Source organism: Patiria miniata, unplaced genomic scaffold, assembly GCF_015706575.1.
Source record: "Patiria miniata isolate m_02_andy unplaced genomic scaffold, ASM1570657v1 HiC_scaffold_20, whole genome shotgun sequence".
Lineage (NCBI taxonomy): Eukaryota > Metazoa > Echinodermata > Asteroidea > Valvatida > Asterinidae > Patiria > Patiria miniata.
The window spans coordinates 38,946,516-38,972,472 of record NW_024037059.1 but is presented as its reverse complement, the minus strand read 5'-3'; the positions used below and the strand labels follow the sequence as shown (position 1 = coordinate 38,972,472).

The following is a 25,957-nucleotide window of genomic DNA, read 5'->3' as shown; positions in this document are numbered from 1 at the left end:
GGATGTATCAACGGATCTGCCCTGAGAATCAATGGCGAATGTCTGACTGGAATTATCGAGCTCACTGAGTTGGATCTAGAAGCGGCCCCAGCAACTGTTGATGAAGCTGAACTGCCACCAGGATCCAAATAATTACTGTGATCGACCAGCAGCGGTCATATCTGTTGACTTCACTGCAATGTCCAGGATTTTACCGAGACTGATCTGCAGAAGAAGAGGAGGTTGTCTTCACAGGTGTCCAAGAACAAGTGTTTCGCAAAGAAGGTAAGACTTTTGTATAGTTATTGCAACAGCGGTTCAATGTTTATGCAGGGATCATGCTCCTTCAAAAACTATAGTCTTGCTATAGACGAATTCGGGCACGCGATCACTGTACAAGTTGAACATTGTTTCCTCTGCAACGTTAATTAACTGAATAATATATCGGATTGTTTGCCTCAGTTTGCCCACAAATGGGTATAAACCTTAGCTCTATAAAAGTGGTTTATCCTGTGATTATGTTCAGTCTGACTTTCTTCACCTTTAACGTAAAATGTGATCCCGGGTGCCAAAAAGACAGCCAGTTGTATTTAAAGCACAAGCTTACGATGAACATACAGTATTATTTTTTTTCGTTCCTCTAACGCATAATGGATTCTCAGGTTAAAACATCTCTAGCTATGAAATCTAGTTTTACATCATAATTTGGAACTCCTTTTTTTTAGTCTAAAAAGTCTAAAGCAGTGCTTCAGCTAACAGAAAAATCATAAATACCAACAACAGACTCGAAGTTCAATTTGTGATCAGTTTATTTATACTAACATGTATGCTATACAACTTTCCTAGTAGAAAGATGACATTACAAAAATGCGCACTTTGTCATTATTATTTAAATACATTGATCAACATAATATTTACAAACGAAGGATGTTCTAGAATCATCTTAACTTAGCGTGATTGTTGAAAATTATTTGGTCTATAGAGATCGCCATTACGTTAAAAAAAAAACCCAAAGACCTCGCCTTTGAGGACATTACGAAGGCACCTGAACCATTAGTTTCGTTTCTATTTAACTTTGAGATATATTTATTTGCGAATGCGGAATAAATACTGCAGGATTTCTCACAATAAGATTCAACATTAGGCACATTTTCAAAGTTATGCAAGTTTACCGGTACATTTAAATGCTATTGGCAAATGAGAACATCTGAATGTTTTCTGTGAGTTATAACAAAAATAACAATTTTAACAACATAATGTTAAGTTTTTCTACACTTGAAAATAAATATGTACATAGTCTTAGCTCGTTGTGTTAACATGTAAAACCTGTTAACATATTGACTAACATAGTCAAGTGCACATAATTCCGGTCACATGTTAACAGCTGCTCATAGCTGCTCACAGGTTCCCGGCAAATAAAGGTATGAACTCGACAACGTCTCGGGGCAAGATCTCTATAGGAATATAATGTTGAGCTATTGTGCTGTGTCTGGACTAGATGAGTCCGAGTTGGTGTAACATTCATAGATTTCATTGTCTACCATCTGGGTAGTCTCTGGCGCTACTGATGCATCACTACCCGTATCGCTCCTGCTCATTGACTTATTGAGCAAAGAGCCGCTAGTCACTGCCTGCACTTCCAAGTCATCAGAGTCATAATCACCTGAGCAGGGCCTACTACTGTCATCCAACTCAACGATTGGTCCGGCCTCCTCGCAAGCAACTAGTGAGTTCTTACAGCTCACAATACCGACAGTAGGGAACAGGCTATAGTAAAAATGATCGGACATGTCGCTCATGGGTCGTAGAGTGGATGCACTGGCGTCAAGGAGTACTGTCGACACAGTCCGATCGCTGTTGAATGTGGTTTCGCCCTGGCTGCAGAGAGTACGGCGTAGGTTCTCCACATCTGCCACTGACAGGTGCTGGCTGAGCGTCCGGAATCTCCGCATCCGGACGCTCTCGAGGATGTTCTTAAGCTCCTTCGTGGCGGGGAAAGTCCGGCTCTGTCGGCGCTGGCCCACGGTGGAGCGCCTAGTGTACACACTGCGGCGGATGCTTTCAGCCGAGGCGTTCAGGCCTGAGGAGCGCTTTGATTGCATGCCACTGGAGGGTTTTGACCGCTTCGAGTCATGGGAGTGGCGCTCCGACATCGACAAAAGCTCAATGCCGGAACCGGAGGTAGAACTTGGAGGGAAATTCAGGGTCATGTACGCCGTTGCCTCGCTGGGATCCATGGAATGGCGGTTGAAGAATTCGGACCCGAAGCTTAAAGGCTCGTGAGACCTTCCCCGTCTCCTGGATTTATCAACAAGAAGAATATTAGTAATAGAAGTACAAATGTGGTAGCTAACACTGTATTTTATCAAAGACATTGACTAATTGGGACACCACAAACATAGACCTTCAAAGCTAAGTTTCAAGATCGCCGATATGGTATTCCATAACAGATTCAAATTCAGGTCAAAATCATTTTTCAACCTAATGTTGTAGCAATTTTAAGCGATTTGAAATTTACTAAGGATTCGAAACATGCAGCTGGAGCTCATTGAGGTGGCACAATGGTCCTTTCCTTGCCTTCAACTTAATGGCCTGGGTTCGATTCCCAGGACCCATTTGGAGTTTGGCTCCTATGTCCCCCGTGTCGATCGATTGGGATTTCTGCACCGTTATACTTCTGATTTTTCTCCCTCTTCGAAAGCTAATATTCCCTTTACTGATTAACTTTACATGCAGCCAGAGCTCATTGAGATGGCATAATGGTCCTTTCCTCGCCTTCAACTTGGTGGCCTGGGCTCGATTCCCACATGGGACCCCATTTGGAGTCCCCCCCCCCCCATCTCATCCCGTCCCCCTGACGTTCGATTGGGCTTTCCTGTGCCGTTACTTTCTTTTATCTTTCTGATTTTTCTCCCTCTTCGAAAGCTAATATTTCCTTTACTGATTAACTTTACTTGCAAATGAATAAATGAAAATAAATAGTTTCCGGTTGTTAACATTATCGTACATTGGCGTGCACCCTGAATGGGGACCGTTTTAAGTGGGAGAGGGCCGTATGACCTTTCTGACCGGAGAATGTGCTGGATATATTTAGATCTCAACTTTCTGTGACAGCTTTGTGTTGATACTTGCCTTCTCTTTGATCTGAACCGGATGTGAATCATGAGGGTCACAAGGAGCATGAAGCACGTGGCGGCAAACAGAACAAGTGCTATCACGACCAGGCTCACTGAATGACATGGAGAAATGAAAAAGAGAGAAACACAGTGATCAGGGAGGGAATTTGAGCTTTTATTATCAATTTAATATATATTTGCTACCTTTATAGACCCTAAGTGCGTATTCGAAACACAATTCTTGGGTAACCCGCAAATAGTGTTCACGGGTTGCCGATATTGCCGACGTGGAGTAACAGTGCAAGTGTAGCTCGATTTAGATTCCACGTTTTCATTGCAGTTTGTTGCATCAAGGTTTGACACTACAGGTTATAGACGCTGTTGCGTTATGCAAGCACAAGGACGAAAACCGTGGCTAATAAAGACAAACCGTCTGATCGGTTACAAAAAACGCTCAAAGTAAAGCAAGCATGTTGATAATCTTTAATATTGACAAACCAATGGTTATACGATTCGGCATATGAAGCATAAGAATTGTTTTTAAAAATAAGTAAAGGTTTCATGACACTGGAAACACTGCGCAGATACTCAATACAGCTCTCCCATACAGCTCTTGGTGACTTTCTTTTTATTAAATTGATTTGGACTCCAGGATTTTGGGTTGGTTAGAAACCTCAGGTAGAGGCACGCCCAACTCTAACATTTCGCTTTCCGTTGACCCCTAAAGCTAAAAAACACTCGCGCTGAATCACCCTTCAAGCTATATGCACTAGGGCACGAATGAGAAAATACACACGGTGTTGTTGGCCTTGAAATGAGTATGAATTATTTCAGCGAAGTTTGCATATACCCCATGTGAAGTGACTAACTCTGAGGAAAAGCAGCTGTATCATCTCGACGTTTCGGCCAGCATGTTCCGACCGTCGGCTGGCGGCGCAACACTATGTAAAAAACTGTTGGTCCCCAAGTGCATTTGTTTCTGAGAATTAATTGTGTTGATTAATTTGGCTAGCAAATTTGTTTTCTGGCACTGCACGGGAACATTGAAGGACGACTGATTAACTACATGATATTATATGCAGGAATTTGATCAATGGAGTATGTCTCTATTTTGAGGCGCTTGGCGGCGCTGTGATTCATGATTTCACGGCTTAAATCGGTCCAAGGTTTACTTCCAACCTCCAAAACTGAACATTGCTTCTTCGGCTCCTCTCTCCCAAATTGGGTTCCTTGGGCTTTTCAGCCACAGTGCCTTTGCACTACCGAGAAACGCTTATTTTCAATACCGGTGTCATATGAAAATCGGACTCGTATGGAAATTGGACTCTTTTTCCCTTTTATTGGTTAAACCCTCTCACGTGACCGGTCCCTCTCCTAATTATCTATGCATGAGCATGCGCAATACCACCAAAGAGTCCGTATTTCATAAAACCTAAATTCATGCTACACCGGAAAGGCCTGCATGACAGGTCTTTGACCCCATTTGTGATGCGCAAGTGTATAGGCACTTTGTACTTTTCTTGTCACTGGATTTTAACAACAAAAACTACCCCCAGTGAGGGCGCATCGTGCAGGAGGTCTATATTACAATTCGAGATTGAGGGAAGCCAATGTGTCCCTCCTATTCTATCCGATCCCAGCCCGCCCACCTCCTCCTCCGCCCCTGGGTACGCCAACTGGTCATCTAATCTAGATGCCCGCGTGTTTTCTGAGGGTTATTGGTGGCGTCCGTTTTCAGTGTAAGCACTCTGTCTCCTTGAATCAATGAATCCCAAAGTCAAAAAATAGCCCACTACCTGCCGAACATCGTCAATATATCCAAGATGGCGGTATCCGGGAAACGATCAATACAAACAATGAAGGATTCCCTGTAGGATAATGGACTGTTCCACCTGTGGATTGTGTGTAAATTTCTCTTGTGGCCGAGTTGACCGAGCTACAGGTATACGTCGTCACCTGACCAAAACTTGTTATCTTGTTATTGGTCAATGCGCACAAGCAGGACTCGACAGACAGTCGATCGTGGAGTAAGTTGGCTTCTCAATGTAGCAATCAGTTGACGCTTATGAAGAGGTTCTTGATATCAAACATGTTCTAAAGGATTGGTTGCCGTGTTGAAGTCCAATGTCTTTCAAGGGTGCCGGTTAGGCCCTATGGTGTTGACGGCTACGATGTTTCAAAAGGTAGCAGAAGCGATAAAGTCAATACACACAGACACCAACGATCTGAGCTTTGCAGTAAAGTATGACATTACTTCAAGAACCATTAAAACCAATTCCACAGTAGGCCTAATATGAAACAAGGCATTAGCCAGCTAAATCAGCCCTTGCAATAAACGACAGATTATTTTAGTGCTCATTTCTTACTAGGTCAATGAGTGGGCCTGGGCCTTTGATGAGAATAATTACCAGCCGTTTCTGGATCCAGACCTGTGTCAGGTCCCTCTGGTCCAGGCCCAGGGTCGCCTGGACTAGTTGACAGTGTCGTCGCCGGCAAGATTGTAGTGGTTGCGTTGGAGTCGTCGTCCCAGTTCCAGGTACTGTCAGGCTGTTCTGTCGCCGGCGTACCTGATAACAGATCATTAAAGTCATATTACTGAGTTCAGCCAAAAAGAAATCAACAATCTCGTGAAATAATTTTTTTTCACAAGTAGGCCTACTCACATTTTAGAGAAATTAAGATGCAATTGCAAACTGATTCAAGCATGAGAAATTTTGAAATTGCAGACTGAAAACAAATTTTACAATAGAGGTGCCAACAAGTAACAAAAATATGTTTCTTGTGAAATTCTGTACCTAAACGAAATGAAATAATCGAAGCTTCGCTGCCTTGTAAAACTACAAAACTATTTCGCATTTCCCGTCATTTTATCTGTGTCGATATTCCACTTGTTATCATCTGTTTGAAAAAAACACACCTGTAAATTAAAACTCATAATAGACGACTGAATTGAAAAGACTGAAAACATTATCTAACGACACTGCCATAAAAACGAAAGAAATGAGATAAGTGTGTGGGCGCTAAACTGGAAATATCTGTCACCAGTGCCCACGTGCTCATGTCCGGCATATGCAGACACTAAAACTGAATTCTGTACTTAAAATAAGAACTTCCTTATTAGGAGACAGGGTTTTCACAGGCCCGGACTCGTAAGGTTAGGGCGGATGCGTGCGCCGTGCAAGTCCCCCGTGCAAACCCGAAAGGTCACTTTTCCACCATCTTTTGTAACAGAGAGAACCTGGTGTTTTTAATTATGAGCATTGTGTTCTGAACTGATTGCAAGTGTGAATTTAGCTGCAATTTTGTGGTCTGTGAAATTCGAGTGTGGTTGGCATGATACAACTTTTTGCGAATGTCATTAGATTAAACACGTAATCAGGTACACAAGTGTCACTACACGTATGCAACTTTGAACACTTCAAAACAGCGTGTAGCTTCAATCACTACATTTTTAGATATCATATATAGGGAAGTCTTCGGGAAAAACAACAACAAAAGGGGAGTCAGGTTGGCGCAGAAGCTACTTTCCTCGCTTTCCACTGCTATGGCCAGAGTTCGATTCCTGCCTGGGCCAACATGTGGGTTTTCAGTCCCTGCCTGATTCCGTGGGTTTTCCTCAGAATCTGATGGGGTTTTCCTCACACCTCTAAAACTGTAATTTCTTGTTATTGTCACCTTCTTTCAAGGTTTACCCTGGCTTTCGAGCTATAGGAATCCTTATTGGTTTCACTACCAGAAAGATATAAGCAAAACAAAACTAAGAATAACATAGTTGGGAAATTTACCCTAATAGAAAATGGTTTTTGGAAGAACCGGCGCTCTTAACGCGAATTTTTCGATCAACAAAATACTCGCATCGTCATCGTGACAATTCCATTGAAGCGCTCCCTTGGAACTTACCATTACTGACGGTCACGTTCACGTCGTCAATTGCAATGTCTACATCCGTTCCTCCGATAAAACCTTCAAATATGATCTGTGGGAATCAACAAGGAATACTTGAGCATTCCAAAAGGTCTCACTCTCCACATGAGGTTTGCATTTCACACGAGGAAAAAAAGCATACCTCGGATGGAAGTAAGATAGCAATTTTAATGTGCAGTGGGAAAGTGGTTAATTCTAGTCAGTAATGGAAAGAAGCAATAAAGTTGTCCGTGCACATCGATTATCTTGCAACCATCTTGTTGACTCAATTTTCCAAAGTGTTAGCTATAATCAATCATCGTAACTGCTTATCCCTGGATAAACAATCTCAAACAGACTCAATGAAGACATAAAAATAAGGCACCAAAATAGCGTTTAGGAGAGAAAACGGTAGTCTCGCGGAAACATGAAAGCACTTTAAATATTAAAGCGAATGGCTCATTTCAAAAAGCAAAAGCAAACACATTACTCAAACCTTAAGTCATGTGTTTAGAATTAGATATTTAAATGGTGTTGGGCAGGTAAATGGCCATACTGTTTTACATTGAAAATGTTCTCCCTTTTATCGGATACCCCATCCAGAATTCTGGATGAGTGGCCTTGATATGCCTGCCTACCTCACGCTATAACTCCAAAAGCCCATTTCCAGATGTCTACTAGTTACAATTCTAGTCAGTTTCGGTTTTGTTTCTCTCTTATCGCCTTTTACAAGGGCGCCGGTGATGGTAAATTCTTTGAGTTTTCGTTAAAAAAAGGTTGTGTTTCACAAAATGATCCGATGTCACAACTTCCGCGTGCACGTAACGCCTGCGGACGGAACTTACAAGTAGGCCTATTCATCATTGCGGTTAGCTACCCGAAATGCATTGCGTTTCCTTGGAAACGAGCATTCGTGTGAACCCTTTAGCACCAACGTACTCTCTTTAAAAGCAGATATCCTCTGAAATATAATATGAAATTCGAGCTGTGATGTTTGTACTCTGCTACAGCCATAACTGGAGAAATCCCTGGAGTTTTAGCATGGAGTATCCCGCAGTATATGGTCACTGGGTAGCCGACTTATGGTTTGGATAGATATTCCTATAAGTCATCTTCGTACACTGACGAATTTAGTCAGCCGGTCTCCCGTGAACTCGTTAAAGGCTCTCTTGGAGACGGATTCTATTTCCACGTAAATAACCCATTTCCCGTGCAATTATGCTCTAATATGTCAAGTGCAATTTCTGCTTGTTGCCTTCTTGTTTTGCTATCTTTTGGATCTTTTATCCCGTTCTGTTAATAGCCAAAGGCAAAACGGGGTTATAATAGAAGAGGGTTATACTCAAAGAAGCTTTAACAAGTTTTTCAAGTCTAAAGTTGAAGTGCAGAGGCCTTCGTTCGACGCACCCAGTATCAAAATATCAAAAAGTTATTTTGGGGTATACGGTCAGGCTAAACTTGAAAATTAATCACACTGTCGACAGCATGCTGTCACAATCTATGCAGGAAAGGAAGTTGCTGAGGAAGTAGAATGTCGTGAAGATGTTGTAGTAATCCATTACTGTCACAACCTAGGTGCACAAAATATATGCGGAAACATATTCCCCACTGGCAATCAAAATTATCAAATTGAAAGATTAGTTTGGCTGAGCTTGAAGACCTATGGTGCTCTCGTGAAAAAAAATAATTTAATGGTTTTCTGTACACTAATCTATTAAAACTGAACTGTTTATCTGTCCACAAGTCCCGGCAACGCGTTTTCTCAAATGCATTAACATTATGTACTACGTGTCAAGATTGAAATAAGTTTATACCTTTATAGAAATAGGCAAGAGACTTACTATAATTATTCTTGATATGAAATTTAATCTGTCGAGTATTTTTTTTTCAATTTAAACGTCCTGACTTTGGAATGCTAGAAATGAGCGTTTCAATTTCGAAAATTAAATGGGCAGGCCTTTACGGAGAGTATAACATTAATAATTCTGAGAAGTCAATCACAAGTCATCCGATATCAAGTTACATGACAAACCATTTAAATGCGCTTTGACAACGGCATTTTCTTTGCCAGTGTTCATCCTCTGTTTTATACTTGTAACCTGTCTTATGATCTGACTTGTACTCGTTGTTGACTGGACTGCAAAGTTGCAGCACAGGAATTTACACATGCCACAATTCTGCACTATAGTTTGCCACGGACATTCAGGAATGTCTGAAATCTCTTATTTCGTTCCCAGGCCAATTTTTGTGTCGCCTAAACGAAGTTTTGGGGGGCACGTTATGTGTGACCCTATGACCGTTTGTATGTTAAACTCTAGGTTAAGTTTTTGAAAAAAAGGTATAACTCTACATGCTTTTATAGATTATGATGAAACGGAAATGCAGTGACCCTTGCATGGGAAGATACAAATCTTCATCGGATTATTGAGGTTAAAGGTCATGTAGGGGTTATTAGAGGTCATTGTTCAAATATGCTTCAAATGTATCTTTGTCTACAGAATTGGATGGATTTCAATGTAACTTGGATGGAGTGATACTTGGGTTTGGGGTTTATAACAGCAGAGGTCAAAGGCCATCTAGGGGTCGCCCTATATGTCTTAAACTTCGCTTCTTACTCTTAAAAAAATGGCAGAGCTAGTCTTGATGTCGTATGAATAAGCTTGCTATTGGCAAAAGGTAAACACGCTTGGGTGTAATTGTTCATACAGCTTACCCTAAAGGTTCCGTTGCATTGTATTCGCACTTCGGCCTTCATCCAGACACTGCCCAGGCTTGCAGTGGCCGTGAAAACCAGATCCTTCTCCTCACAGGCGAAGATCTTGAGCTGGCTGGCCGAGGGTCGCTCCTTGGCGTCCCAGAGATGGTAGAAAAAGGTCAGGTCTGCCTCCACGGAATCCGGCACGGTGATAGGCGGAGACATGATGCGGGCGTGGCCGCTGGTCCGAGTGCTGTCCTTCGCCACCAGGTGTGCAAAATGACCTTTTAGGATTGAACATTCGTAAAAGGTTAATTTAGTGCGAGAATCCTAGATGCGTTTATCATTACCCCGGACTTGTTCTAATATATCTGGACCGTTGAGGGGCAATATTCCGAACCTTACTTTGATTTTGGGTTCTTATGTAGCGATCATTTCGAGAAGAACCTGTTATCGGCAAAACCAAAATAGCAAAACCTTCGCCAAAAGCGTAGCCTAAAGAAATTTTAAAAGGCGAAACATTTTAAGAATCGATCAAGAACCTCACATGGAGCCAATCGTCGTTAAATCAACAGAATCTCTCATATTTGGAATGTACTGTCGGTTGTGCTTGGAAGACTCGGACTTCAAGGCAAGATAATGCATAAAACTATATGCAGATAACACACGCTCGTCTGCGAACGCCTAGTAGCAGATAACACTGACAACAGCTTACCACTGTTCCCTTGGACCACCAATTAACCATGCGGTGCCTTTGCAATCTTACAGGAATGACTCGTCTTATAGTTTACGAGGAAGAAACGTAACAAAAGTGGCGTCCGGTTGATGAAAATCTATCGTACCTGAATCGTTTCCGTACGTGTGGTCAACAAACGGTCTGGTGGGGAAAGGGCCTTGCGCTAGGTCAATGAAGATGTTGTAATTCATGAGTTCCCTCTCTTCATACGACAGCTCCCTGAGCACACTGAGTGGGCCTGGGTACTCCTCATACCCGAAACTGCCTCGCTTCCGGATGGACCGGTGATGGCGCCCTCTGCGGTGGTGGACCTTTGCGTGGCTAGAGGGCGCCACACCGCGGTGAACCTCCCAATCGAACTCATCGCTGGGGTCCTGCTCCAGCCGGCAATCTTCGTTGGTCTCGAAGGTGCAGTGATACAGCACTATGGAATGAAGGAAAGAGGAAATTAATATTAATAGTGACAGAGAACTGTGCTTAAGATGATCGTGAAGGAACGACAATGGTAACATTGATATCACTGGCTCAGGAGCTCACCGCGAGGCTTACAGGTCATGCTAGAAAAAACAGTGGTGCGGCCCGTCTAACATCCTTCCCCGTGTTGGCTAGACGGCCCGCCTATATACGGCCTTTATGATTGAAGTTGGCAATACCGCAGGAATGTTTTTTTTATGAGGTCTTTCCCGGTACTAACGTAGGATTTTGTTTTTGCGTTGAGCCTCTAAAGCTCGGGGCTTTAAAACATGTCAAACATCATACAAGTGACATGGTGGGTGTGACGCGCCTGTGAACGGACCTTATGCATGGGCGGAATATGTTAAAGAGGTGTTGAATTTATTCACCAAAATGCTTGCATACTCGAAAAGCTTTAAGTTGGTAATCTGCATAAATTTCGGTTTACCTAACATGAACCTTATAGCCCAGAATGCTTGGGTTTTTTTCCCTTAAATTATGTATACACAACCAAGGGTGGTATAGAAAGTTGGTAGAATTCTATGCTTAATCCATACTATAAAAAATACACGAAAAAGCCGACCGGCACTAAATACGTATATGGCATAATTCCACAGTGAGAAAAAAAATAGGGGGGGGGGGGAGAAATTTATGCAAGGTGTTCAAGGCGGCGATATTCGAACCGACCCAGGCTTACAAAGTAACTAAAGAATCAGGAACATAGCAATTGCCCGAACACCCACACGGATCCTTTAAGTTCTAATTAATTGATTTCATTACACAAAACAGCGTCTAAACCGTTTAGTTTCTTTTGAAGAGTGAAAGTTAATGCAATTTAGTTTTGTCTTCCTGACATCTTGAAGGACAGGGTTGCCCCTGAAGTAGCGGGGCAATTGCCAAATTTAGCGTACCTCTTTCGTGTCTCCAAGTTCCCTTGGGTCGAATAGGTCAAAAGCAGGAAACGCCCTTCCATGTTGATAATAAATAATACAGTTTGAACTGTCTAGGTGGCAACATGTTGAGGGATTATTTTACAACTAACGCGCAAATGTTTCCGACCAAATCTGAAGTTACAAATCTAAACCGAACACATTTCTGCATAAAAAAGTTGCTTCATCTCAGCTCTTTACAAAAGATACGACAAGTTACTTCATCGTTGAAACAAAACCGTCGAAAGCGTTCATTGAGAGAATGGTTATTTCCCTTACATAAAAGATCTAAGCCAACATCTCTACAATATTCAAATACGTTCACATTCTCATGAACTGTTAGAAAAAACTCATCATCGCGCACCTTGGTTCCTCTTATAGTATTTTTATATTGAAACGGTGCAGATCGGTTGCTTGAGTGTGTAACAAAGTGGTGTCGGGAGTGAAATGCACATGTCTATGGCCCGCCTGGTGTGAAGACACTGTCTGAGAATAAGTATACGAGATGCGATCATTTCATATAAACAAATGCAATCGCTCATCTTCAACTCTAACAGGTACGAGAAGTTACCTGACAACTCAGTTGCAGTAAACGAACTGAGAATCATCATCACCATCATAAAATGAACGGACATGGAGCCTAGGTGGCTAATGCCCTTGCCAACTGACCGCCTTGCTTTGGAGCCAACAAGTGACCGTTACAGCCATCGGCTAAATCTCTCGCTCTATTTATGGACGCTCAGTCAACTGGGACCCTTTTTGGCAGCTAGTGATAATCATTTCCAAGCCACGGATACTTTCTTGACTTCCTGGCGGAACAGGTAGAAACTGTTCCAAGGCTGTTGCCTAATTGGACGCCATACTAAGCCTTGTTTTCTTCCTGAGTTAATTTGTACGTCTTGCGAGAATTCTAACAAGCTGAATTTTGAGAAAAGGAAAGGCTAATCAAAATGTCAACGGTTCAATTTGTTTACAATCCTAGCTTGACAACTGATCAATCTTGTTTCAATTAGGAGATGCCCAAAATTATATTACACACCAAATTGCAGTGGATTGTTTCCTCTGTTTAAGTTCATTTTCTGAAGCTAGACATGCTTATTAGGCCCTTTGTCACTTTTAGTGTGATTTAGTATCATTACTGATAAGTTAGTTATTGTAATTTTCAATAAATGGTTGTTAACACACGACCAAAAGATTCTGAAACAAAGAAATCGGAAACTATGATTGGTTGGCACTCAGAAGCACTCTGCTTTCAGAAGTAGGGATGGTGCGTCTCTCTACTCTTGCCAAATAAAAAACAACAAAAACTTCGTCATCCATACATATTTTAAAAAGGAGGATCTATGTTACCACATGTTTCTGAATATAAAACAATTTAAATCCTGAATGAAACTCTTAATGACGAAGAACTTATCTTTCAATTGAACGATGACGAGGACATGAAAGCTTTGCATCGGTGCTCAATGTCAGATGATTGTGTTGCCGTCTAAAGATGAAACAGCTCTTCGTCCAACAACCTTCAATCGTTTTCGACTCCTAGTTTGCCATCCATAACAACAATGCCGCTCTAGTCTTCATTACGAACTTTAAACTTCCCCGAAACCTTCAGGGTCCTACAACATCTATACAACGCATGCTCAGTCATCGACAAGAAAGCCACAGTTTCCTTACCACTTGCTTGCATTTTATACCTGGAAATGTTTACCGGGCAACGGATTGAAACTAAGGCGGGTATTTTAATTGGTTCGTACCCTCTCCCGGGGGTACCCCGTCCCGTTATTACTGCTGTTGACAGGTTTAATTATTGCCAGATAATATCAAAGGCCAACGGCTTGGCCATACCTTAGTCTGAAAACATCTTTCACTTAGCTACTGATATAGAGAGTGAGAACGGCCAGCTCGTCGTAGTCCTTATGACCTTTTAAGCAGGTCAACTCATTTAAATATGAACGCGCGGACAAATGGGTACAGTGTTTCGCGTGTACGCGCACTTGGAAACTCGGTCCATTTAGCCCCGCCCAATGGTATTTTGACCAATCAAACCGTGATTAATGTCCTACATGGTTGCGTACACAAAAGTCTGACGCGCGTGCACGCGCGTAGGACGCGCGCAGCTGGAACATACAGTTTGGCATTAAAGAAGCGCACGTGATGTTGCCCAGATGCGCAATGGGCGTGGCCTTATTGATCGGTTTATTATTTAGAGAACAGCAAGGAAGGATGCGTTATCAGAGTGCATAGACACAAATACGATTCTTAAAAAGTTAGGAGTACCTTGCCTGTCCTCATGTACAACTAAGAGAAGGAGGTCAGGTCCCAAGTTCATGCCATACCAGATGATTTATCAAGTTAATACAGCAATCAGTGCTCATTATATCCCTTTCTAAACCACGCGTCAGTGTTAAACACATATATTATCAAAGTCGTAATACGTTTCCTGTGTTCTGAGGAAAGTAATAATCTACGTGGCCAAAGTTTACGAAATAACTAAAATTTTGCGAATTTGATTGATGGGTTTAAATTGGTGAGATGGAGGAATGCAATTTTAAAAAAAATGAATACAAACGCTGAATGCCTGACTGCGCAAGAAATAACAGGTATATTCGCAATCTGGGCCTGAGTTGTGTCCGACAAAATGTCGATTGACAGTGATATGAATCATAAATTCCACTTGGGTATATACTGGGCAGGATGACGTTTGTCGTTTCAAATCATTGCATCTTTTCAATCTAGTGAAAGCTAAGGAGAGATGTGTCTGAACTTTCAAGACAAGGTAGAAGTCGGCGCCATCTGATAATCAAATTAATCTGAGTGAAGTAAAAAGGGAAATGGCATAATCGGTTTACTTTTGTTGAATTTGCCGAGTTTAAGAAATTTATCAACAGACAAGGGGATTATTTCCAAAATAATTATGTTCGTCTTATAAATGTACATACGAAGAACTATGCTTGGCTATACATAGCCCCATATAAAGATAAATAACCAGTAAAAGCAAAGATACTTGGTAAACCTTTAACGCCGTCAAGGACCTCAGTGCAACAAAGTACATTGCCTTAAAGGCCTGCTTAGCCGACTCGGAACACGACGTCTCTAGAGTCGGAAGCCAGACGTCTCGATATACTATGCAACATTTTTCCCGCCGACCCTTTCCTTTTCCTGAACGTTATCAAATACAGATAGGTTTTTGTCTTGCCTGGCGAATCGATATCCCATTGATATTACACCTGGGACGGTTTGGAAGCTATTCCTGAAAATTGAATACTTCTGTCAATCATGTGGAGCCCAGATGTTCGTGGGCGTTTTGTCTGCTTGGCCATGTATCTAATTTCGTGTTGGATTATGGGCTCTTTGAAAGCTGAAAAGTTGGTACACTCAAAGCAAGACTTTACCCGTTTATTGGATACACCCTCTCACGTGACCGGTCACCTCCTAATTATCTATGCATGAGCATGCGCAATACTACCAATGAGTCCGTATTTCATAGAAACCTAAATTCACGCTTCACCGGCACTGCAAGGTGGAAATGGCAATTTCAAAAACAAAAGATATTGATAAAAGTTACGCCAAAAAGAGAGAAAACAGGACTAGAACGGCGTTGAAAAAAAACCGACGCTGCTCTAAATACCAAGAACCCCCAAATGTAATTTGTTTAGCGAATTCTTCATTAATCAACAGTTGAATTCGATTAATTACCCCGATTAACATTACCCCTTCATAAAAATGAAAAGAGAAACCAAGAAATTCGCAACATCGTTGAATAAAGGAACTCCAAGAACCAAAAAATATTAAGGAAAAGCAAGGTTGAAATCAAGCATAACTTATCATTAAGCAATAATAATAGGCCCATGCAAACTAACAAAATCAGCAATAAAGGCGGAAATTTAGTTTGAGTATTTGACTAGTTTTCATACTAGTTCTAAATTATCTTGCATAACAAAAATTGCAAACAACACCCATAAAACGTGATATACATCTAATCGAAAGCTAGAAATCGAGTGTTTACTGTAAGAGTGACTGGATTTCTGACCCGGATATCCTAAGTCTGCGAGCGCCATACCGCAGAGTGATGTAGGAGGAAGCCTACTCCGGGATCATCATTTAACACCAACATGCTGCTAACTGAGTCGCTTGAAATTTGTCGAGGATGTTGGCTTTTAAGGTTTAAGGTGACATGGGTGGTGTGGTAATACGTCCTTGTCTTTCCTTAGTGTCTGCCGGATCACATCCAGCCCGGGAGAGAACATGGGTATCAAATTGTTCATTCACATTTTACTTGTGGATTTGCGGTGATTGAGTAAGCCAGTTTGGTATTTCAACTGCGCATGTGCACAATGATATGGGTCACAGGCAAAGAGCTATATTCATTGATCTCCATACATACGTGGTTTACACTGAAGTGACGTCACACTTAGGAACCGGATGGAAACGCAGTGACATGCAAATCGCTGGGCGCATAAATGAATGTCAATCCGCAATCGTATTAGTCAATTCATTGGACATGTCGAAGCCAGAAAAAAAAAATTATCAACGCGATAAACAGCGAAATTCAAACGTGCGCATTTCTTTTAATGTAGAAATTGTTCATCATGTTCATCATGATGTGACGATCTCGTTGTCTTTCACTTTTTGTGCTTCCTTTTCTTTTCGATCCACGTAGACTACACCTTAAATATATTCACAGTATTCTTCGTTTTAAATTCAATGTGTTAAAAGTTTAATAAACATTACTGTTCTCTTTTTAATTTGATGTACCTCATCGATTTTCCCTGAAATAGGTTTAGTTTGTTTTTGACGTTCCTTTATTTGAATAAACTCTCTTAACAAAACTCTTTTAAATATCTTTTAAATGTCAAACCAATACTTCACAGGGATAAGGTTAAAGTTCCAAGCTTTAAAATGTTATAGAAAAGAAAACGTGACACTACAGCCTTGCAAAAAAAATTACAGGCATTTTCGGGCGCGCTTTATAGAACCACATGAAAGGTTAGTAGTTTTACGCTACTACTTGAATCAGTCATTTGTCAAGTATTAATAATGATGTAAAATAACTATCAGCTTGTCTTAATCATCATGACATGTCATTGATCGTTCGCAAGAGTGCGTCCGCCTTATTTAGATAACTCGTAATTAAACTGTGTGGAGATCTTTAATAAAATACTTCCGCATTTTTTTAGTGGGTAGATGGACCGGCTAAATGGCCGTACCGTGGCAATTCTAAACGCCATTTTAGTAACACTTTCATTTTAAGTGCAGTGCACTCTTTCGGTCGATACCCATGTACGGTGCACGAGCGACAATTCTTTGAGCATTTTGAGGTCAATTTTATATTTAAAAAATATAAAAAAAAAATTGAAATTTGGCTTTAAGCTTTACATATCGACGCAGAAATATCAACTGATAAGCAAGCTCGACAAAAAGTGCTTTCAGAATTATGATTACATTGCAACATTTCAGTATGTCGAAGGAAACAACTTGAAAACGCACGTTTTTCAACACCTAGGTGTAAGAGCTCAGAAAATCGGAAACACTTCAAACTACGATAATCTGCTGTCAATCAAAATCAACAAAATGTCAAAGGTTTTTAGAGTTATTCTCGTTTACCAAAGGACCTTTGGTCCCCGATTTATTGCTGAGACGAGACAAAAAAAATAACTTTGTAGTTAACCTGCCAGATTGTCCTCAATACGTTTGAAATAAGAGACGAGACCAAAATAAACTTTATACTTGACATGCTAGATTGTCATCAATTAAACCGTTTGAAATAAGAAAGATTTGATGATTTTCTTGTTGAATAATTGATATTCATAAATAATAAATACATTTGACAGTTTGCCTATTCCGGTTGGTCTAGAGCGCGCCTCGCCCTCGGCCGGCTTTGGCCATTTTCGGCGACCATACCCCTAACCGGTTTTATAGCGCTCCAACAAACTTTTACCCTCTTATTAATTGATTTTTAAGTGACAAAACAATGCAATTTTGAACTGTGCGTCGTTCCATTGTTAATAAGTGGGTTAACACTATACTTTTTGATCAGTTTTCTCTGATATTCTGCGAAAACAAAACACTTCATCCTGAAGACGTCGTCGTCAGCAGAAGATGATCAGAACATCGTGAACGAAACCTCGAATATTCAATATGACCATTTTTTCGTATTCATACTCATCAAGATGTACCTGTCACTGATTGGCACACTCGCTTATCAAATGCACCAGGCACGGATTTATAGCAAATGCTTGTTAAAGGTATGACTGTCATCACCTGTTGAATGGTATCAAAAGACCTTGGCCTTTATGAACGGGAATGACACAGCGATTCAACCAAAGGTGTGCTGCAACAATGGGCAAGGAACTCTGATATCCCCCCACCCTGCTCAAAAAGGCATTTTATAGTTAGGGGGAAACTGTGAAGAATATTCAGAGGGCAAAAAAGAGATTTTTCATGTGATATAATCTTAATACTCACCACAAAACGTTTAGTAGCTTTCGATTTTATGAAAGTAGTACTGTAATAAGTAATATACTTCCATTTTAGTGGATCGCCTTGAAAGATGCATGTCATAAAGTATTTCTCAGCACTGGCTCTGAATAATAGCCGTTTATATCCGGAATGCTCAGGCAAAAAAAACCTACATGTAAGCCTATTGTAGTCACCATCACGGTAGACAAAGTTACCTTTTCAAGTAATGGTCGACATGTTGAACAATCATAGATAATTTTTTTCTGTGTGCAAATTATTTGGGGACTTCGTCCTTCTAAGACATAGTTGAATGGGTTTAACTGTTCTGTTTGCTTTCGGCAGAATGACCTGCTTGACAGAGAAGCTTTGTAACGGCACGAGAAGGTTCATGTTTTTAATAACGTACTCGCTTTTCTTATCTGGCCACACCAGTGTACGCTGTTGTCCGCGTGCTGAGAATCCACCAGACAGTTTTGAAGCAAAACAATAGAATCCTCTGTTTAGGGAAGACAGAAAACTCTACTGTTTCAATGCACAGAGAAAGACAAAAACAGTACCGTGGTGCACTGTGGAGCAAATACAAAAAGAATCTACTGTTATCTACTTTCTTAAGCCGTTTTGTGTTATCATTTATCAGTGCCTCACAATCAATCACCACTTTGTGTGAACCTTTTATCCACCTGGGTCTGCTAGTATTCATCCAAGCATGACATCACCACCGATCACCGTAGGTGATGACTGAAGGTGTCCCCAGACACCTGTGTGTCGACAAGATGCACCTGCAACCCGGGCTTCAATAGAAATGTGACATAATCTGACATTTTACCAAGGTGATAAACGAATATGCCGAGAAGGACATGGCAGTCAGCTTACAAGAGATACAGTATTCTTCATTCTTGGCTTTCGAAAATACCACATTTAACTTGTTTCGTGTCTGAAAATGTTAAAGTTTGCCTCCAGTTATTTTAAAGACGCTGAGCTTTGACTGATTAACCTAATTAAGCGTGGATTATGTCGAGAATAAAGAAAAAATGTAAGAATTAAGAGGTTATATCAAATTTTAAATGATCTCATTTGAAAGTGTAGGCTACCCAGTTCAACTGTCTAGGCAGATGTGCATCAAAGCTAAGTAAACACCTGGTTCTTGTCAGAAGCACCTGTCTGTTATTAGAGATAACTTCACATGGTGAGCCTCCAATCACATTTGGCAAGCTGACACAGCAATGCAATGTCAATCCAGACGGTGAAAACTTTAAACCGGTCTGTTGATCTTAAAACTTCAAGTTAAACGAAAAACGCTGGATATTTACCGAGTAAATGTCAATTTACATTTTGCATGTCAAAAATGATATTGACATGTATTGTTCCCTGGGGGTATGAGTCAGGACTTTAGTCGCCCGCTCTGAGGCAGATGTGTTTTTACATTGATGTACGAAAGTAGTGTGTTGGGTCTTACCTAGACAATTCAATTGAAAAGTATGAAGGGTGACTCAGACAAAAATGAAGTACATGAAGAGCCGAGGGGTGTGCAACTTTGTGAATCACCTGATGACGCTGCGAGGCAATTCTCGTGACATTTAGGGGCGATTACACCACGGACATTAAAACTAAAGGACAGTTTTTACTGACTAATGTGCTTCGCCAGCGTACAACGTGAATAAATCAACCCCAAATTGCCTGTGCGAGCCCGATGACATTTGGACATTCCGGTAAACCTTTTCTTGATTGAGAGTTTGAAGAGTCATGGCGTTGAAGGATTGAGAGAGATAAAGTCGAAGAGTGTCTGACATTATTGTAACTCAAACATGTTCTCTCCAATTAGTTAAATCACCTCTTTAAGATGGACTTGACTGCCAAATATTGTCTAGTTAATTTTATTATCTGTACCAGGTTTGAAAGCATTACTTCAAATGAATACTGTTTAAACTGAACCAAACAAATTATTCAATTTTGACAAAAGAGTGGTTAGGCTCCCTAGTGGTTACAGCGCAACCAAGTAGTATGTCTCTGGCCAAACTACTTTTTCCCCTATTTTAAAAATAACTTGTCAAAAAACTTTGGAAACTAGGGGAGAACAATGTCCCCCACTCAAGTCCCCAGACGGTCACAACCTCGCTCCGGAGAGGGTTAAAAAATAATGAATATATCATCCGGAAACAGCGGGCATCACGTCTGCTCTTTCATCAACGGCTGTATCTCCCTGAGACATTACAAAATGCGGTCTGATTCTAGGGCCTTAAACCATAATTCGTCTTTGGCCTTCCTTTGTCACTGTCCGCCGTTTCCACAATGGTGATTGATAATGTCACCTCTGCGAGTTGGTTCGAACTCTCCACCGGCGTCCTCCAGGCAATATGTGTCATTGTTGAACAACAGTTGATTTCCCAAGTTGTCCAAGGAAAAACGACACCGGTACTGTCAACCAATACAGGGGTAGTGGGGGTTTGACCACCGGCTGATCCGGCCGAGTAGTCTGACCCCTTCTCAGCTGACGATCTAAGGGCCCAGATTAATTCAAGGGACGCCAAACTTCCTACCCTTGGAGACAGGCAGAATTTGCCCCTTGGTGTAAGGGTATTTTGTAAGAATAGTAGGTTTAAAATGAAAGTAGGCCTAGTACGAAATGTACAGCCGTTTTCGCTGAGGAAATTTTCACGAAAAAAAGTCATGTCAACTGTGGTATTTGAGATGGTTTGGGGGTGAAGAAGACTGCTGATTGCAAAACGCTTTATGAATCAAAGGTCAAGATCTTTATGGCAAACACATTATATTGTGTTTGCCAAGATGTTCAATATGCCGAAATTTCAGGAAGGCATTAGGCTTATATGTGCAAAACACTGCAGAGCAATCTTATGTGCAAAGCAGAAGTCACATCAAAAGCATGCAGTTGAAATCTGTAGTAACGTTCGGAACCGGAACAATTGATTAGTTTTATGACTTCCAATTTTTCGAGTAAGGGGTTTGCCACGTCTCTGCCAATTCGCCTTTCTATCTGGCATTAACAACATTATCCGATGTGACACGAGATTTGTGAGTAATTATATCTCAGATCTTCAACAGATTACCTTTCAGTCATGCCACTCGAAACTGAAGATACTTGTATCGAGTGCAAAGCATGCATACTAACAATTACAGTTTGAACGGAGTTCGGTTCCAGGGCCAACAATTTGGCTGCGTGTTCAGGTCCCTTCTTGGTTCCGTGAGTTTCTTTCTGGAGTTCAATTTTCCCTGGAATGCATTTCAGGTTCTACCTTCCACCTGTCACAATGAGAATTTCTTGATAATATTCTTTAACCGTTCCTGCAACCTTCCTATGCCAGTGTGCAAATTTCTCTTCATTGCCAGAAAAGATACAAGAAGGTATCTGTGTTTCGTGGTTAAAGAATGAAAAGAAAGACATATCGAATAGATTTGTCGAGCTCCTCTTCATATCTGTGCCCATTTTCTCCGAAAGGTTTGGAAGAAAACTAACTGCTGCTGTTTTTACTTCTCTAAAATGACCTATGGCGAGTGCCCAACCAAGACTTCGATAACCTCTACAGCAAATATGTCAAAAAATCATGAGGCTTTTACCCTTACTCGTTTCTCGGGTTACGTTTCCCGTTTGATGACTAACCACCTTGTGGTTTCAAGTATCACGCCCTCTGGCATCGGTAATTCTCAGACAGAAGTTATCTCCCTAAATAATTGCATTTCCGGTTAAGTTCTATGCATTTGACACATTTTGAAACTCGAAAAAAAGTATTGAGAGATCGTTCTTGTGAAGGTTAAAAACAAAAGTCAAAACATTGTCTCTGGATGTGAAGCTTTGTCCTTCAGTGAATGTTGTCTATGCCACGTGGAGCCTACGGCACGTGATGATTTCGGTTGACATCACCCTAGATTGGGCAACCTCGATCATAATCTCCAAAACATGACACATTTCAAGAGTGATGAAAATCAGAAAGGCATGGTTGTCTCCCTGGACAGACGTCCTAACATGCTCGACCTTTTGAAAGGTGAAGACCTCAGTATGAGCAATGGTTCTTTTCAAAGGTTGAAACCTTCAATATGAAGTGATGTAACCAGGAGGGAGTGCCGGTGCAGCTGGACACCCTCAGCCCAGATTTTGCTCGATTAGCACCCCTCGCCTTCCCTATGTCTGCAAAAAAAATGTTCAAGAAGGCTGTTGCAGAAGATGGAAAGCTGCTGTTTCATAAAAAAAAAACTTGTTCGTACCAACCTAACCCTATGTCCAAAAAATGGAGGCTCTCACGCGTCTGATTTATTAGAATGACTGATTTGGCTCCTATTAGAATTCACATATCAATAAAATGGCAATTTACCGTTATCCTTCTTTTTGTGGTCACACTGGCTTTTTTTGTATAAAATGACCGGCAAATGTTTGGTAAGAGTCGGGTATAATCAATTTTAGAGACGGTCACGTTCTGATTTTCTCGTCGTCAATTATCATATGTAACACGGTAAAAGATGGAGGGAACCCACCCCCCCCCCCTTTGTGTTGGTCATTATGTTACCAGAATCTCAGGAATTCTTTTTAAGATATCTAGGGGGATGTGTTAGGTAACAACAGTCTAGGGTTTGCATAGGGTATAGGGAGATTGGGGGGGGGGGTACCCCTCCGTCTCATATCTAGCTGGGTATATTAATTATCCATCCAATATTCTCCATTGGGACACCCGGCGGAAGTCTGTAAAGTCCAATTAATATCATATGCAAAAGTAATGACGTGAACCGTTTGAATTGACGGCATTGGCAGGTTGCATCGTATGTCCATAACACAGAAGTCAGAGTCCATCAGCAAGCAATAGCAAATAACTTTAGACCATTTGAAGTTCCCTGCAAACAAAGCCACTGACTACATCATGAAGAACACCGTATCTTGTGTGTGGATACGAAATAGACATTGCAGTTTACGAGACTAATTTTGTCGTCCACGTGGAACTTAAGTTGCGCACTGCAAAAACTGTAGTGTTAATTTAACACCATTCGGTATCTATATAGGACAACACCAGTAAAATTTAATACCAGATGGTCCTATAAAGATACCAACAGTGTAAATTTAACACTGCAGTTTTTGCAGTGCACTGCGAAAATGCGACCCTTGATGGAATGTGATACAAGAATACGACAGTGTCATATTGTAGGACCTAATTTCGTGTCAGATTCAGCTTACGGAAGATCGTCGAAATTTTACTTGTTCCGTGTTAACGTGCTGAATTTCAGCTTTGCTATAATAGTCATGCTATCAAAGAAAATAGTACGTGAAAATAATATACACTTACAGGGTTCTACATTCTCATGGCGATCATTCATGAAGGAAGCCTTTAAAAAAAGAAACTGTTGGAATTGAAATTGAATTTTTGTTTTTTGGGGAGAAAAGCATCCACCTTTGCGTGAACTCAGGTAACCTTATTTCCGGTACAAGTATTTTGGTAAAAATGTAGAAATCAAATTTCCTTGTGACACAATGAACCTCTAGTCTTACCCGTACTGAACATGACTAGATCAGTTGTCTCTGACTAATGTTTTAAGCAACTGTAACATTGATACAACATTATCTGCGACAGTGTGCCGGTGTGAGAAACGGACACATAATTACGACGGGGATGTGACTTCAAGAATGTTTAGCGAAGCTTGACACAACATCTAAGTTCCTCTATTTATAGATACCGCGCGACCTGTCTGCCAATTAGAATATACGATAGACGTATTTTACCACGCATCGAGAATGGGCGTCCTGTACTCTTCAACAGTGTGTGCATATTCGTCTAGTCTTTTGTCTGGAACATAGAGTCAAAATCTGCTATATGGGGCTGGGCAGGCTAAGGTCTGGATCTCCAGACGAGTCCGGTTTTACAGGCGCGCCAGTTTCGTGGGAAAACTTCCCCGATCAACCTGCGCGGTACTGCGCATACTGACCCTTGGAAATCATTCAGTTATACTCGATCGTTCAAGGGAACATCTGCAGTATTAAGAACCCATTTGTAATAGAATGGGTCAGTTTAGAGTGGATTACGCATTGTCTCTTGAGTGTATTTGTGTAGGGTTATGCCTTCTGAAGAAAAACGATTTTGACGCGTCCATTAAACCGGTGGACGTATACTCGCCTCAGTAAACCTCGTTAAGAAGGCCAATCAAAACTATTGATTCCCGTTGTATTTAGAAAAGATTACTAAATAAAGCCTACAAGAAAATTATATACCCTCTACAATTCCTGGCAAATGTCCAGTTCAGTCTACTTGCCACCCATGCATGGGAAGCAACAGCATGATAATAATCGTATACTTCCCAGCATCTACCTCTTCTCGACCTCTTTGCGAGAGATGACATAAAACACCTCCACCTACACTCACACGAGTACAAAGTTGATATAGGTATAGCATTGTACCGGTAGCTTAGTAAATAACTACACTGGATGTGGAGCATTAGGCATTATCAATAAACTCAAAATACAGGCAAACATAAACAAGTGAATTTCAGTGACAAAAAAAAAATGCCCAAAGCAATTATGCCCCCCCCCAAAAAAAAAATCTAAAAAATTGTAATGTTTTATTGAAATGTCATTATTATTTTGCTCACTGATTTTTTTACAGCAATGACAGTGATACAGTTGTTTTAATATGACGAACGTTATTGTTACTTCTGAAACAAATAAGATGTCATAATTACCTTGGTCACTTTCACACCTCTTCACGACCAGCACAAATAACAGGGGCTGGAGTGCCACAAAAGCTCTGTTGATTTCCATCTGGCAAATTAAAAATTCAGCTTGCGTCAAAGATGTCCAGCCTGCTCAACTAATCCAGTGGTTATTACAAAGACCGGCGGGCTTCAGCTCTGCTCGCACCGCCATCCAACGCACCGGCCTTACTGGACCGAGTATAAAAGTCCCTGCGGTCGTCCCAAGGCGTGGAGATATTGGAGTTGACTTTACGGTGCACAGCAGCGAGTGCTTTGTGCCCTACAGTCCGTCGATCAGGGCTGCCCTGCGCAGGAAGGGGGCAATGAGGGTGACATCATCGGCTGCGTTGTGCGCCGCGGTTCAGTCAGAGGGGCCTGGGAGTTCATCCTAGACTTGTCATACACGGCTGTGGATTCACTGGCATCTGTGTTTGTTTAACCCTTAAACATCCGGGGTTTTCAGACCTTTCTCGAGCCAGGGTTCGGACTTCCGGCCCAGATGTCCATTGTTTCAATTACAAATTTAATCAAGGGAGATAGAAACCCTAGTGCTCTATGTCGCCTGTTAAAGTTTTCTGTCCACTCGAAGAAAGCCTTCTGTACTTATTTACACGCTTGTATTTTTTTGTATTTAAATTAGACACTTGCCAGAAACCCGTATACGTTCGGCATGATCAGAACCCAAAGTACGGGGATGGTCCGTTTTCAATGAAAAAGCAATGATTTTCCTCTTCTTTACATGTTTACATTGTGTAAACATGCAAATGCTCAACCCTATCTCAAACGGTAGAGAGAACTTTCATTTAATTAAAAAACCTTGATTAACTGCATGCATCCTCAAAGCGAAGTCTTTGATTTTGATTTAAGGAAACGTATGAAATAAAGTGCATGTCGCGAAAGCAGTCTCTTTTGAACATCCGCGTGCATAACATGAACATCAGCGGGAATTATCAAAGTATATTCTTACTTCCAAAACTGCTCGTGTTATTTGGTTATACCAAGATGG

The 25,957-nt window shown here is 41.2% G+C and overlaps 1 protein-coding gene across 1 annotated transcript; it reads right to left on the bottom strand.

The window, feature by feature from the left end:
• Window positions 1-811: 811 nt before the first annotated feature.
• On the bottom strand, window positions 812-25,231 carry LOC119727313. The gene is made up of 7 exons (XM_038199167.1): window positions 24,940-25,231; window positions 10,536-10,853; window positions 9,712-9,977; window positions 6,996-7,071; window positions 5,504-5,662; window positions 3,112-3,208; window positions 812-2,277 (listed from the first exon to the last, which is right to left on the bottom strand). The coding sequence occupies exons 1-7, from the start codon at window positions 25,016-25,018 to the stop codon at window positions 1,455-1,457; spliced, it is 1,818 nt and encodes a 605-aa protein (XP_038055095.1). The 5' UTR covers window positions 25,019-25,231; the 3' UTR covers window positions 812-1,454.
• Between the last annotated feature and the right edge of the window lie 726 nt (window positions 25,232-25,957).

Bases quoted from the DNA above. Each gene is read 5' to 3' on its own strand.
- LOC119727313 (XM_038199167.1), bottom strand. From the start codon at position 25,018: ATGGAAATCAACAGAGCTTTTGTGGCACTCCAGCCCCTGTTATTTGTG. The intron at 9,978-10,535 runs GTACGATAGATT...CAATCCTAAAAG, and splicing joins CACGTACGGAAACGATTCAG to GTCATTTTGCACACCTGGTG. The intron at 2,278-3,111 runs GCAAGTATCAAC...TGATAAATCCAG, and splicing joins CGGTTCAGATCAAAGAGAAG to GAGACGGGGAAGGTCTCACG.